The sequence below is a fragment of the Callithrix jacchus genome, chromosome 9, assembly GCF_049354715.1.
Source record: "Callithrix jacchus isolate 240 chromosome 9, calJac240_pri, whole genome shotgun sequence".
Lineage (NCBI taxonomy): Eukaryota > Metazoa > Chordata > Mammalia > Primates > Cebidae > Callithrix > Callithrix jacchus.
In genome coordinates, this window is record NC_133510.1 from 102,598,199 (window position 1) to 102,614,501 (window position 16,303).

Genomic DNA, 16,303 nt, shown 5'->3' on the forward strand with positions numbered 1-16,303 from the left:
TTGAATTTGTGTATTCTAATATAAGCATAAAATGTAATATACTAGATAAAAATTAGAATATGATACAATCCATGTAAAATTATTACTTTTTAAATGTACAGTGTGAATGTATTGTATGTCAGTTAGTTGTGTTAATGTTACTTAGTTAGAGCCTAGGAGTATGTAAAGACAAAACTAGTAGTCTTCATATAATAATAAATGAATAATACAGCATCTATGGAAAGAATAGAAAATAAATTAGTAAGTCTGCAGTAGATACATCTGACAAGTCTAGAAAATGTAAGCACAGTGAATCAGTGTTAAATATGAGACTACAAACATTATGTAAGATTTCTGTAAGATTATATTATCAGTATAACACTATTTCCAAATTAACATTGTATGCAGCAGCTGCTAAACAAAGTTACTGAGTGATTCCATGAAGTAAGAGCTTAATTGTTAGTATGCACTGAAGTTACACAATTGTGAATTCCGTGAGCTATAATGATATTGCCTCTTTTTAAACTTTTATTTTAGGTTCAGGAGTACATTTTCAGGTTTGTTATATAGGTAAACTCGTGTCTCAGGGGTTTGTTGTACAGATTATTTCATCACTCACATACTAAGCCTAGTATCCAATAGCTATTTTTTCTGATCCTTGCCCTCTTCCCACCCTCCACTCACAAGTAGGCCCTAGGGTTTATTGTTCCCTTCATGGTGTCCATTAGTTCTCATCATTAGGACCCAATTTTAAGTAAGAAAATACCGTATTTGGTTTTCTGTTCCTGTGTTAGTCTGCTGAGGATTATGAACTCTAGCTCCAAGGCAAAAAAAACTAAACTCAAAACTGTGCAATTACATGGAAATTAAACAACCTCCTCCTGAATGACTTTTGGGTAGCTAACAAAATTAAGGCAGAGATCAAGATGTTCTTTGAAACTAATGAGAACAAAGATACAACATACCAGAATCTCTGGAACACAGCTAAGGTAGTATTAAGAGGAAAATTTATAGCACTAAATGCTCACATCAAAAAGTTAGAAAGATCTCAAATTAACAACCTAACATCACAACTAAAAGAACTAGAGAAACAAGAGCAACCCCAAAGCTAGCAGAGGAAAAGAAATAACTGAAATCAGACCTGAAATGAAGGATATCAAGACATGAAAAACCATTCAAAAGATCAACAAATCAAGGAGCTGATATTTTTGAAAAAATTAATGAGAAAGGCCACTAGTTAGGCTAATAAAGAAGAAAAAAGAGAAGGTCTAAATAAACACAATAAGAAATGACAAAGGAGATGTTACCACTGACCCCACAGAAATACAAATAATCTTCAGAAACTACTATGAACACCTCTATGCATATAAACTAGAAAACCTAGAAGAGATGGATAAATTCCTGAACACATACCCTCTTCTAAGACTAAATCAGGAAAGAATTGGTTCCTTAAACAGCGAAATTACAAGCTCCAAAATTGAATTAGTAATAAATAGCCTAACAACCAAAAAAAAAAAAAAAATCCCACTAGACTGATTCACAGCCAAACTCTATCAGATATACAAAAAAGAGTTGGTACCATTCCTACTGAAACTATTTCAAAAAAATTGAGAAGGGACTTCTTCCCAGAATCATCCTGATACCAAAACCTGCCAGAAACACAATAAAAACAGGAACCTTCAGGCCAATATGCTTGATTAACACCAATGCAAAAATCCACAACAAAATACCTGCAAACTGAATCCAGTAACACATCAAAAAGCTAATCCACCACAATCAAGTAAGCTTCATCCCTGGGATGCAAGATAGGTTCAACATACACAAATCAATAAATGTGATTCATCACATAAACAGAACTAAAGACAAAAAACACATGATTATCTCAATAGATGCAGAAAAGGCTTTCAATAAAATTCGACATTTAAAAACTCTCAATAAACTAGGTATTGAAGGCACAAAATAATAAGAGCCATATATGACAGACCCACAGCCAACATCATACTGAATGGGCAAAAGCTGGAAGCATTCCTTTTGAAAACTGGCACAAGATGAGGATGCCTTCTCTCACCACTCCTATTTCACACAATATTGGAAGTCCTGGCCAGAGCAATCAAGCAAGAGAAAGAAATAAAGGGCATCCAAACTGAAAGAGAGGAAGTCACACTATTCCTGTTTGCAGACAATATTGCCTTTTTGGGGAGCACTGAAAATAACTCTTGTCAAGGTTTCAACTGCACACCAGCCAGGATAATCTAAATTTAAATATTATAAAGTATAAGCAAAAATAGTAGTTAAAAATGTGCATCTTTAATAGATGCAAGGATATTGCAGGAGTCTAAGGAGAGTGATGCAATCAGATTTATGATTTTAAGATTACTTTGACTGCAACGTGAATAATAAATTCACATTGCTACAAAGAAGATACAACCTACAGAATCTCTGGGATACAGCTAAGGTAGTGTTAAAAGGGAAACAGGCCTTTAGGAGACTATTATAATAATCTAGAACAGTTACTGGTGGTGACAGAGATTAAGAGAGGCAGATGGATTTGAGAGATAGTTAGGGATAGAAAGTTACCTAACTACCCTCACCCTATAATTTGTTTCAGTTATAAGTCACAAGACCTGACTTATTTGATTATGAGGACTGACAGAGAGGGAAGTAGCAAGAATGACTCTCAGGCTCCTGCAGCTAAACGAATGATTAAGTCATTTACTGAGATAAGAAATTCAGCCTGAAGTAAAAGTTTGGAGGGAAAGATGTGAGAGTTTAGTTCTAGATATGTTAAGGTTGAGGTGCCTTTTGAGATATACAAGTGAAGATGTTAAATAGACAGTGGATGAATAGTTGGGCATGGAGTTAAGAGAAGAGGTCTAGACTGGAGGATAAGTATTTGGGCATCTTCAGCATCATGTTGATTTTCACAGAAGCCATACTATATATGAGATAATTTATAAAGAGAAAAAAGTAAAAAGAATAAAGAGAACTTTTTATAAGCCTTGAGGAACTCTCAGCTTTTAGAGTCATGCAGAAAACTGTCAGCTGTCAAAATAGGAAAGGAGCACCGTAATAAGATAAAAATCTGCCTTAGAGAGCAAAGGGAAGAAAGGGTCCTCAGACAGAGGTGTTGCCAACCTGTGCTTCTGAGAGGTTAAAACAAAGTGAGGATCAAGAAATGCCCTTTTGGCTTTTGTGACATCAAGGTCATTGGTAACTTTAGAAAGCACATTTCCACAGAGCTGTGGGGAATAGACACCTGATTAAGGTGGGCTCAGAAGTGAAAACAAAGAAGGGAAATGAACATATTGAGAGCATGGGAATAAAGAGATAATAGTTATCAAGTAGGCTCAAGGAAGTTTTTATTTGTTGTTTAGTTGTTTTTGCTGTTAGTTACTCTTGTTTGTTACAGTTTTTCAAATGATAAAGACTGGAGCAGATTTAAATGTTGATGTACATGATGCAGTAAAAAAGGAAAATTAAAAATTACAGAAGAGAGAAAGTCTGAAAGCAGGGGTCATATTCCTGAGAAGGCAAAAACCTGGTGCATAGAAAACAGAGCCAACCTTGGGCAGGAGGAGGAAAATCCCCTTTATCTTAACAGGAGGGAGGAGCAAGAGGAAGGCTACAGGGCAGTTGTATTTAAACATTTAATGGAGGAAGTTACCAAAGTTCCATCTGATAACTTCGATTTTCTTTATGAATTAAAATATGAGACCATCTGCTGAGAGTGAGAGACAAGGGAGGGAAAGTATCTGAGGGCTGAAGCAAGCAATGCAGAACAAGAGTGGAATGTGAAGCATGGTGTAAAGTCCACTGGATATTGATGAGCATGAACTTACGAATCAATGAATGTTTACCTTGTTATTATATATACACTGACATTATAGGAGAAATTCTGTTGCATAGGATAGCATACATGACATCAAAAGGACCCTATATTCCCACATCATCAAATCATCAAATTAGCAGGAGATTTTTGTATTTTTAGAAATTTTATTAGTCTACATTGCATGTTATTCACATACATCGCAAACAAAATCGATTATAGGGGAGAAAAAATGTGTGTGTGTGTGTGTGTGTGTGTGTGTGTAGTTTATAACATTATTTTCCAGCTACAACACATTTCCACCAAGTTGAGCAATATGAGATGATTATACTTTTTAATTGGTGAACTGTCCATATGGATGAACAAGGCGGGTAATTTACTAGGATTTCCCTTCAGGTACTGCCTCCCTTGTTTCCTCTCTTTGCCCATCTATGAACTAGCACTGGTTTACAAATTCATCATGTAGATATCTGCTTTAATAAATGGCTAAGACAGCACTGAGCACAGAGCAAATGCCAAATAAATAATTACTGTTTGATAAAAATGGTTCTTATCAGCAAGGCCAGTATTCGTACATAAAAGAATGCTTCCATAGGGCTCAAAAATAGTTTGCTCTCTTAAATGAGTTAAATATACACATAGAAATCATGTTGACACTACCCACATGCTCAGCAGAGATAAACATTTGTTCTAGTCCAGCCTGAATTCATTTAATTTCAAAATTTTGGCATTAGAATTAAGGAATTTCACCATTTCAAAAAATATTTAGGTATAAACAAGCTACAGAATCACCCTCACACTCCTACCTATTTCAGATGTTGCAGAAGGTGTAGCAGAGTGTGGATTATTTACCAGATGGCATTTTCATTTCAGGTTGACCAGAGTCCAGTAAGCACATAAGCAAATTGAACAGAGGTAACTAAGACCCACACTAAATCTTGGCATGGAGCTACTGAATGTGTCCTTTTTTTTTTTTATCACAGATCATCTATTCTCTTTCAGCATGATCAGAAGCAGTCTTTGCTGGTGTTTTTGTAAATTGCTCATTAATCAAAAAGGATTTATTGAGTATCCATAGTACAAAGCTTGCACTAAGTGATTTGGTTGCCTAGTTACGTTAAAATGGAAAATTTCCCCTAGGAAGGTTAAAATAGAATGAAAGGGAGACAAGAAAATATTATATTTGATGGTACCTGGCTATTTCATAAGGAATTTTACTGCCATTACAGCCATTTTCTTTTAAATATCCATTCATGCGTTCATTCATTCAATTATTCATTCATTTATGCAAGTGAGTCACCACCGTAATTACACAAGGTCCTCTGCTTGATGCTATAAAGGAAACAGATAGGATTCAATAGTGGCTGCATAAACATGAATCTTAGCAAATTCACCAAGTAAGTACTAGACTGCTGTTGGTCTTTATTTAATAAGTCCAGTACTAGAGCAATCTTGTTCTTTACTCCATGTAAAATCTGTAGTCATGAGGCATTAGTAAAGTGGTCCTTGGAAACAGTATCCTTCATTTACTGGTTGAACTGTAAAATCTTGCTGAATACAGATCTACTAATAAGTTGCTTTTATTTAAATTAAACTAGTAGATCCGAATTATTTTTTTTCCCCTGTGGTCAGGATTTGATTTATTTTGTACTAGCCCTTCTAGTTACTAAATACTAGAGACCACAGAAAGGAAAGTTAACTGTGATTTTCTAAGCAAATGCATATTATATACACATGAATATACAATGTTGCCAGTCACAACCAACCTTTAGCTGCTCAGCCTGAGATATGTAAGCCAGGCAGGTTGTGTTCTGTACTGTGGCCAATTGCCTCTCCCTATTATGTATTGAATTTTTGTGCTCAGTTTTGATCCCTATATTAGTTTCCTAGGGGTGTTGTAACAAACTACAGCCATATCTCAGTGTCCATGGGGAATTGGTTTCAGGACTCCCAGTTGAGGAGAATTGCGTATTTGAGAATACCCAAATCCATGGATGCTTAAGTCTCTTCTATTAAATGGTGTAGCATTTACATAAAACCTATGCACATCCTCCTGTATACTTCAGATCATCTTTAGATTACTTGTAATACCTAATTCAATAAAATGCTACATAAGTAGTTGTTATATGGTATTTTTAAGACAATAATGACAAGAGAATATGTCTGTACATGTTCACTACAGACCCAGCCATCCATTTTTGCTTCTGACATATTTTTAATTTGTAGTTGGTTGAATCCATGGATGTGGAACTCACAGACACAGAGAGCCAACTGTACTAGTAACTCGGTGGCTTAAACAATAGAAATGTATTGTCTCACAGTTTTCGAGGACAGAAGTCCAAACTCAAGGTGGCAGGGAAGATTCCTTCTGTGGATTGTGAGGGAAGGATCTGTCCCATGCCTCCTTGGCTTGTGGATGGCTGCCTTTTCCTGGTATCTCTTCACATTGTCTTCCCTCTACAGGTGCCTGTCTCTGAGTCTAAATTTCCCTTAAATAAGGACACTGGTCATATTGGATTAGGGTCCACTTAATGACTTTATTTTAACTTGATTATCTTTACAGACTATCTCCAAATTCTCCAAATAAGATCACATTCTGAAGTACTATAGGTTAGGATTCCAACCTTTCTTTATAGGGGGATAATATGAGGGAGGACACAATTCAATCCATAACATAAATCAATCTTAAGACTTGGTCAACCCTCAATCTTTCTCTCTCTCCCTTCCCCCTCACCGCCCACCCTATCCATCCAGGAAATCTTCTGCATGCAGCTCTTGTATAGAGCAGTAATCCCCATTTTGTTCGTAAGCCTAAGCCTTGTCACCTAACACAGTAAACCTAAAGCTATAGAATACATTCGATACATTACCTGAAGTACAATTCTCAAATTTCCTTGGCTACTTATTGTCCAAATGTCAGCATCCTCAAGGTGAGAAGGGATGAGCTTTACTCCTACGCACCTCTCAGCTTTATTTTCTCTTGCCCTTCTCTGCTGGCATTGCCTTTGTTCTGGCCATTGTCATTTCTTGCTGAGTATACACACTGATTCACTAATTAATCTTCCTGCTTTCAACCTCATCTCTCTCCAATCTACACTCCACATTACATCCAGAGGGATCATTCTAAAACAAGCCTGATCATGCCATCTTCACTTCTGCTGTAAAATGAAATCCAAACTTCTGCATGTCACTTCTTCTTCTTTGTGTATTCTATCCTAGTATCCTTCTATGCTCACCCACCAATATCAATTTGAGGGTCTCTAAAAAACTCCTATGCATCAAGAAATGTCTCCACATTTGCAAGTTCTGCCTTTAATCAATAAAGAACTTAGTAACAAAGGGAATACATCGGTAACTCTAAGAGAGGTCAGTAACTTCCCTAGGTTAACCAGATCAGTTAGTTGGCCCTTAGGGGGAAATACAAAACTAGGTATGAGTCATAAGGGACTAGTCATAGCAGTTGAGAGACTTGGAAGTAATAAGATTGATGCAAAACCTAAACTATGGGTTAATGGAATCAACAAAGGAGAAAAAAGCAAACTATTTCCTTACCTAACCAGAAAAGAAGTGACAGTTATGTTGATGCTCTCTCCTCTACCTGCTATAGTGCTTATGGTGTGTGTGCTGGGCGGGGGCAATTCTGTGGGATTGAGTTGCTAAGATTTCATATAAAATTGCATAGAAACTGTTTTGATCTACATTCATCCCAATTCTGAGCATTTTTTTAAAAACCACAAAATTTCCCTTTAAACTCTGGACTCATTTACTTTAGAAATTGTGATCACAGCCCAAAGACTATCAATTATTATGAATTAAGCCTGGGTGAACTGAGCAAACTGGCTTCTTCTATACTAAATGCAAGTAATCAAACACAATTGGGGAAAATTATACATTCATGTAAATTAAGTCTTTACCTGACTTAAACAACAACAACTAAGTCAGTCATTGTAGGAGTTTATATTTTCTGAAAGTGGCTGCAACAATATCTTCTTATAATATGACTTTAGTTGATATTCCTTCATCAAGGGGAGGCAAGAATTAAATTTCCTTTGCTTAAATGTAGGTAGGCTCTTGACTACAATGAAAGTGATGCTGCCTTCTGAGGTCTTATTCTCTTAGGCTGTTTGCTTAGAATGCCATCATAGACCATGAGAAAGTCCAAGTAGGCCATGCCTGCAATATGAGTGTAGATCTTGAGAATAAAACCTCCAGAGACAAAGTATCTCTGCCAAGTCCTCCCCAAATTGCAGATTTAAAAGCAAAACAAATGACTGTTGTTTTCACTCACTAAGCTTTGGAGTAGTTTGTTATGCAGCGACAATAACCAGAATAGATTTTGATAGTCGGATATGCGGTGCTGCCAAAACAAAAACTTAAAATACGTGGCATTAGCACTGAGATTAGGCAGCAGGCAGAAGCTGGAAAAGCCTCAAAGCCAGTGCCTATCAAGCCAAAAGGGCCAAGGAAGGGATGGATTTATGGAAGCCTTAAAAGCTGTAAGAAAGCTGTTGGTGAAAGCTTAAAGCCAAAAAAAAAAAATAACTGAAAGCTGAAGCAAGGTTTCTTCTCTCTCTGCAGTCTTTTACTTAGATCTGGGTCAACAATGTAAGACTCTCCCTCCCAGTAAGCAGGGTGATGACAGCCTTCAACAAGCCAGGAAGACAGCCTTCTCCAGAACCCGACCATGCTTATACCCTGCAAATTTCCAGCCTCCAGAACAAGGAGATAATACAAATGATGCAGCTTCCTCTTAGTTCTTTGGGGATGCTTGCTCTCAGAATCCAGCCAGTATGTCAGGAGGAAACCCAAGCGGTACACGGAAAGCAAAAAAAATCCTCCAGTCCATAGCCTTAGCCAAGTTACTGGTACAAAAGCAACCCTAACTTGCCAGCTATGTGAGTTGGCCATCTTAAAAGTGGTCCTCTATTCCCCAGTTAAACAGCCCAAGCTCATAAGATGTGACACAGATAAGCAGTCCCTAACAAGCCCTGTCAAACTTGCAGATTTGTGAGCAAAATAAATGACTGATGTCAGTTTGTTTTGGGGTGGCCTGTTAGTACCAATAGATAACTGATACAGGCATCATCTCCTTTATGTCTTCCTCAAGCTCCAGGTAAGGTTAAATGCTCTCCCATTTCTGCTCCCAAAGAACTCTTTGTGAAAATTATCTTAGCCATTATTGTACTCTATTGAATTTAACTCTTCACTTGTCTGCCTCTCTTTGAGCTCAAGAGTAAGACCATGCTTTTTGAAAAATTAGCTCCTCAAATATATTAGTTTGCCACATTCTCTCTCTCTTCACCTCTGGAACTTTGATTAGACATGTGAAAACTTTGCAGTGTATCTTTCAAGTCTCTCAGCTTCTCTTTCATATTTTTCACGTTTTTGTCTCTGTGCAACATTCTGAAAAATGTATTGTGGCCTAATTTCCAGTTCACTATATCTCTCTCCAGCTGAATTTCATTTGTTTTTCCACTCAGCCACGGAATTCTAAATTGTATATGTGTGTGTGTGTGTGTGTGTGTGTGTGTGTGTGTGTGTGTAAGTAATTTGATTTTTTAATTTCTAAAAGATTTTTTTTCCTCTCCAATATGCTAGGTCAATTTTTTTTAGTTTATATTTCTAAAAAATACCTTCAGACTTTCTTTTTCTTTATAATGGCACAGTCATTTTATAGTCTACATCTACTAATTCCAATATTTGAAAGCTCTTAAGGTGTGGAACTGCTCTTCCTTGTTTTTGTTTGTTCCTGTTTGGGGTTTCTTTCCCTATAGGCTTAATTATTATAAACTGCTAATTTTAATAGGAAAAGTATTTATAGCAATTATTTGGGGCCTTAAAGGAAAGTATATTTCTCTCCAGAGGGATTACATTTGCTTCCACTTGATACCTGAGGACATGACTTTAAATTCATGAATTGACATTTTTTGGACCACCTAGGTGATATGAGTTTTGGGTGGCAATCTGTGAGGGCTAGTTAGTAGCAATGATTTTTCAGGAATTTCCCACCCCCGACCTGCCTTGTTCTGCTCACATCAAATCACCTTTCTTTGCAGTTCCCTTGGGGTAGGGAATACAGGATTACTTCTGATTCCTCTGAAGGTATAGCCCTTGGAATTCCAGCTCTATGGAGGAAGGATTTCATATTAGAGTCCCTGAGCTGCGCAGGCACAGATATTGGTTTTCTGCATCCAAAGCCACAGAAGCCTTGAACACTGAAATTTATCAGCAGGTTCAGCAAATTCCCCCAGGACAAATGTGGCTTTAGTGCTGTATTTATTTCCTACTCTCACTAATGTTTTGGCCTAATTATTTCTTACTAGCCTACTGATAAAAAGATATTACTAATTTATATGTGATTCAGTTTATGTAATTTTCCTATCAGGTTTTTGATACTTTTAAGAAGTTTTTCCTTTCTATATTTGTATCCAGCATTTTTATTTGTTTTCAGTCAGAGCTGACCTGAGCCTGATCAGCCTTGCTATCTGTGTCTAGGTCATTTTCATCCTTGTATCCTCTGCATTCAAAACTGTGCCCTAGCATGCATAGGAACTCAATTAGTTTTTGGCTTCTTAATCGATACATAGTTGTGTCTTCAATTCTTGCATTCCTTCCTCTATCACCCCAATATTCCCCTACCCTCTGTGTCCCAATTAAAGCTCTTTCACATTTTGAACAACTATTTCCTGCATTTTCCTACTTTAATGGAGCTTTCCTACAATATGTTATTTCCCTCATTATCTCTCTTACAGAAGAGTCCTCATTGTTGTCAATTTCTGGGATCAGCATTGTTTTCATTCTTCATGACTTCTCTGGATCATTCTCTATTCTTAGGCCTTAATCCAAAATCTGATGCTCATCTGAAGTTTATGCTATTCTGTAACATTCTTTTTGTAATTTTACCACTCTCATATGTGGACCTCCAGCCATATTGCTACATTTCTTGAGGGTTTCAGTACTTGATTACCAATATTTACCACCACCTCATCACCTAATAAAATGTAGCACTATACATAGTGTTTAAGAACACAAGTTGGACAACCCAAGGTCAAGTACTAAATCCACCCCTCATTAACACATAACCTTGGGAGGTCTGCAAGTGTTTCAATGCCTCAGTTTCCTTATTTGTAAAATGAGAATAATGGTATTAGTACCGCACAGCATTGTAAGAATCATATGGAATAATGCATCTAAAGCACTCAGTACAGTATCTGCCACATAATAAATGTGCATTAAATTTACTATTTTCATTACTACACTTTTACCTTAAAAATCTTTCAATTGTATGTTTATGATTCATTAATACCCTAGCCTTAGTACTGCTCAAAAATCCATTTTTTCACCTGTACAAAATTCCTAGACTGTTATGTATAATGGCTTTTCTGAATTTTATTTACTTATTTATTTAGAGACAGGGTATCACTGAGTGACACCCAGGCTGGAGTGCAGTGGTGTGACCATGGCTCACTGCAGCCTTCACCTGCTGAACTTAAGCAATCCTCCCACCTCAGCCTCCTGAATAGATGGGACTACAGGCACGTGCTATCATGTTCAGCTAATTTTTTAATTTTTTGTAGCAATGGGATTTCACTATGTTGCTCAGGCTGGTTTTGAACTCCTGAGCTCAAATTATCCACCCACCTTGGCTAGGATTACAGGCATGAGGTAGTGCCTTTAATAGGCTAGTGGTAGAAATACAGGCATGAGCCATCACTCCCGGCCCGGATTTTATCTTAACCCTTCTCAAGATCTAGCTCTTCCTTGTAGCCAATAACCTTTCATCATACCCAGCAATTGAATCCATTTGAAACTAAATATTTCAGAATTTCTCTATATTCATTACTATGCTGTCTTTTCTCTACTATCTGGGAAAGCAATGTCTGTGTTTTCCTAAACTAGCTGAGTTTTTACTTCTACTCATTCTGTTCTGTCTTTTTATTCTTTGTCTTCAGTAGCTTGCTTTACCAGAAAATTCCTCTAGACTTGACCAAGTCTTACTATTCCTAAAATAAACTAGCTATTTCCCTCTTGCACCTGCTTTCTTCTTATGTTACCATCATACCTCTTCTTCTAATCTCCTTGAAAGAGTCATCTGTACTTTCTACTTCATTTTCCAGTGTCTCGCTATTAACTTTCAGACATCTACTTTTACCACAGCACTTCTAAAATTTATTATTCAAAAGTAAGTTGCAATTGCATTACCAAACCCAAAAATAGGCTCTCTTCAGAACTTTTCTTACAACTCCTTTGCAGCATTAAATATATTGATCATCTATTTGAAAATTTCTCCATTAGCTTTCATGTAATTACTCTGTATTCTTTCTTAAAGCGAGTGATGAAGTAATGGAGAGTATGATGGTAGTCGAAAATCCATGTTCAAGCATAAGCCCCACAATTTATTGATCTTAAAGCACTAATTTCTTTATCAGAAAAATGGGGATAATACTTATCTTGCTTTGTTCACTAGTTTGTAATGCAAACAAATAAAATAAAATAATGGATCTGATAATGCCATAGAAGACATAAAACACACAAAGCAGCTAAGTAAGATTTGATAACTTGGTAAGAGATAGGATGCAAAAAATAATATAAAAAGACCTTTGGTACCCAACTGGCTATGAACTCCTGAAGGACCCAAAGCTATGTATCTTACCTAGAAGGTTTTTTTGCTATTAAAAGGTTTTGAAGTATCTTTATCAAGGCATTACCATATCCATTAGGGCTGTTACCAGGAAGTTAGGAGACTTCAAATCAAAAACCTTTTGACTTACCTGGACTCACTTCAAAATGAAAGAACTAATTAGTGGGAATACATTGAGGGAAGTTTCATTTTGATAACATAGTAGGAAATCAAAATGTTAATGATACATCTTCACATAAACAAGCATTCAAATTGAATCAGGCCAATTGTGAGTAAGACATATTACCAGTTCTTGGGGAAGATGCCCTCGCGATTTCTAAGGAGCAAGGTTTCTTTGTAACAGCTGTGTCCATGAGATCACACAGAAAGTTCTCATTTTCTGAAGGAAATGTATCCAGAGAAGCAGATGGTACAATTTCCATAGTGTAATTTCTCTTCTTTGGATAGGACTCCTGAAAAGAAGAAAAAATAAAAACAGCTTTGTGATGAAGAAACAGCTTTGTTTAATTTATAAAAACTATAAAAAATAATCAGATTCATTAGTTATTTCCAAAGTGATTGACAGCTGATGATTCATCTGTTTGAATAAATTATAGAATCATACAACCCCAGTATCATCAGTGATATTTTTAAGAGTCCTCATAATTTAGAAAGACTGAATTTATTACCGAATTAGTAAAGGTATTGCCCTTTTTTATAATCTGTATCTATTATCTAGTTGTGGCATAAATTATTGTTTAACTAATCAACAGACAGTCCCAAGACTCTACTCCTTTGCCGACCTCCTGCAGATAGCCATATAAATCAACTTTGGCCCATTAGATATAAGGGAAAGTTTGCTAAAAGGCTAATGGAAAAATACTTTTCCCCAGAGAAAAGCTTATAAGGAGGCTCTTTCAGAGCTAAGGTCATCCCTAGGCTCCTCTCTTTGGATGCAGTTTTGATATATGGAGCAAGGGCAAGCATTTTGTGACCATAAGGCAAGAAGCCTAAGACCAAAAAGGTAACAAGTCAAGAATGGCAACAGAAGGATAAAAAGAGCCAGGGACCTTGATGATATTGTTGAGCTGCTCAAATAGACCCAAGGCCAGTTTCTCCAGGCTTCTTACATAAATAACAATATTCTTAAAGTTTGGGCCATTGCTAATTCGGTTTTCAGTCATTTAGAGTTAATCTTGCCATCTAGCACACCAGTATTTTTCCTTGTAAATACTGTTAACTAATATACTAAGGTACTCTTTTCAGGTTAGGATAAAATGTAGGTCCAGTTCTACATTATTGATTTTTTAATATATTCTAAAAATTAGAATTCCTTTCATTATAGAAGATTTTAATTTCTTGTACATAAAGCATTAATTGGTCAACAAATGTTTATTGGGCATCTACTATATATGTAATATACATATAGTATATTTATATATGTTATATATATAAATTATGTGCTAAGTGCTGGACTTTTTTTAAAACTAACCAGACATGATTCTTGCTCTAAGGAAGTTTAAAGTCTGCTGAAGAAGACTGTGAAATTCCACATTATGAAATTCATAATTAATGATATTTTATTTTTGCTACAGATTCTCCTCTACTTTACAAAAAACACAAAGCACAAAGTAAGTTGAAAATATTGTAAGTAGAAACTGCATTTAATACACTTAACCTACCAAACAGCATAGCTTAGCCTAGCCTACCTTAAATGTGCTCAGAACACTTAAAATTAGACTATACTGGGCAAAATCATCTGGTAACACAGTACATTGTAGAGTATAGGTTATGTACCCTTGCCATCATGTAGCTGACTGGGAGTTGTGGCTTGCTACCATTGCCCATCATCATGAGAGAGTATCTATTATAGGATATAATGCTAGCCCAGGAAAAAGTCAAAATTCAATATCTGATGTATGATTTCTACTGAACATATACTGCGTTCACACCACTGCAAAGTCAACGACTCATAAGTTGAACGATCATGAGTTGTGGACCATCTTTATGTGTTACCTTTATAAAGTATGCTTCATAATCAAGAAAAAGACTAATAAAAAAATTAACTAATGTTTTTTTAAAATCTCCCAAAGTATATTCTAGGGTTGATAAAGATTTAGTATGAATTCCTACTTTTTCTATAATGATATTACAGTACAGAAGAATTCACGGTCAGGGTAATTGCTTTCAGACCATACCAGACCCTCACACATCAATGAGTCAATTATAGTCATGATAATCCATTGAAAGCAGGAAATTGGGAGTAATTTATTTTTAACAACAAGGGTGACAAAGTCGAAGTCATCCAGAGGAAAGCAATCGGAATGCCATATAATTTTGAAACCATGTCAGAAAAGAAATGATGAACGGAACTGCAGTGTTCTATCCAGAGAAGCCTTTCAGCCACATAATAGTTTTCTCAACAATTTGAAAGGCTATCCCTCATGAAATATCCCACAAAGCATGGATGGGGAAAAGTTACCTTGATACATTTATTCTAAAGCTCTTAAAGGCAAGACAAAGACTAATGTTTATAAATCAAAAAGGGCAAATTTGGGTAAATACAAAAATAATTTTTTATGAATTAATATTGTTTACCTTTCAAAATAAAAGGCACTATAAAATTTGTTAACAAATAGCATTAGAAAGCAACAGAAGGAATTTCTCATTACTGAAAACCATCCTGCGGAATTATCTGTTGATAAAATTGTGGATGAAACACATTGTATAGTGAGTCCAGCAGGTGACCACAAGCTCCATGAAGGCTAGAATTCGTCTTGTTCATCACTCTATCCCTAGAATCTAATACAAGTCCTGCCAATAGTTGATGAGTTGATATCCAATAAATATATACTGATCAACTGAACAGTCTCTAGTGTCCTTTAAACAAAGCTAACTACAGGTTAGGGAAATGATTATGTTTCTTTTTTCGAATGTAAATTACTTTGCCTTTCAGTTTGGTTAATATTGTTCACTGGTTTGCATATAAAAAGGGAAACTGAGATTACAACAATAAGATTGTAAAGATTCCATGAAAAAAAGAGTCTCCAGTGAAACCCCTAGTTCATCCGGAAATTAAATTAATCAAAACAATCCATGGATTTAGTTAAGTTGGAATGTTAGTTACAGTGTGTATGAGCACTTATGTAGATTTTAAAACCTTGAAAACCACTTTGAAATTAACCACAAAGAATGGGTTAATTTGCTTTCTTCCTTAAAAATGAAGTATATATGTTTACTAGGGAATAATTTGAAAATATAAAGAAAGAGGAAAATAATCACATGAAAATTCAGCATGCGGAGAAAACTGAGGGTGAAATTTTGGTGAACATCCTACCAGACTGTTTTACCCTGAAAATGTGTGGATGTGTGAATATTTGCAAAGGAAAGAAAAAATATTTTGAACAATGAAGTACTCCCTCTTCTGCTTCCTAATGGAGGGCCATAATTTCTTCTTGGAATGTAAGTCTTTACAGAACCTGACTTCCTTAGGGAAGGCAAGGCCCCCAAGGGAAGGAGTTGGTAAAACGAAGATAGTGACTCTATGCTCTTGGAACCAAATATTTCAGTATCAAAGAAAAGAGGTATTTCAACAAAATATCTGACAAATGACCCTCAAAAGAGGATATGCAAGCTAATTTTTAAAAAATTGGATCCATGTGTGTCCACTACTCAGTTTAAGAGATAGAATATTACCATTATATCATTGAAACCTGCCCCCACCCCACCCCATGTTCATCTTTCCAATCTCACCCTTTTTTTCTTCTACCAGGGATAAATGCTTTCCAAACTTTGTGTTTTTAATTCCTTGGATTGTGTTAAATTTTAACTATACATGTAAGTATCAATAAAAAATAAATTTTTAGTGCTGTGTGCTT

At 35.9% G+C, this 16,303-nt stretch overlaps 1 protein-coding gene across 13 annotated transcripts in view; it reads right to left on the reverse strand.

Moving 5' to 3' along the window:
* Positions 1-16,303, reverse strand: part of ANKS1B (ankyrin repeat and sterile alpha motif domain containing 1B) — a 1,309,735-nt gene that overhangs the window by 772,577 nt on the left and 520,855 nt on the right. For all 13 annotated transcript variants that reach the window (XM_002752897.7, XM_009004424.5, XM_009004428.4 and 10 more), the window contains exon 10: positions 12,733-12,898. In XM_002752897.7, the coding sequence (XP_002752943.1) occupies positions 12,733-12,898 (166 nt within the window). The remainder of the gene's footprint in view (positions 1-12,732; positions 12,899-16,303) is intronic.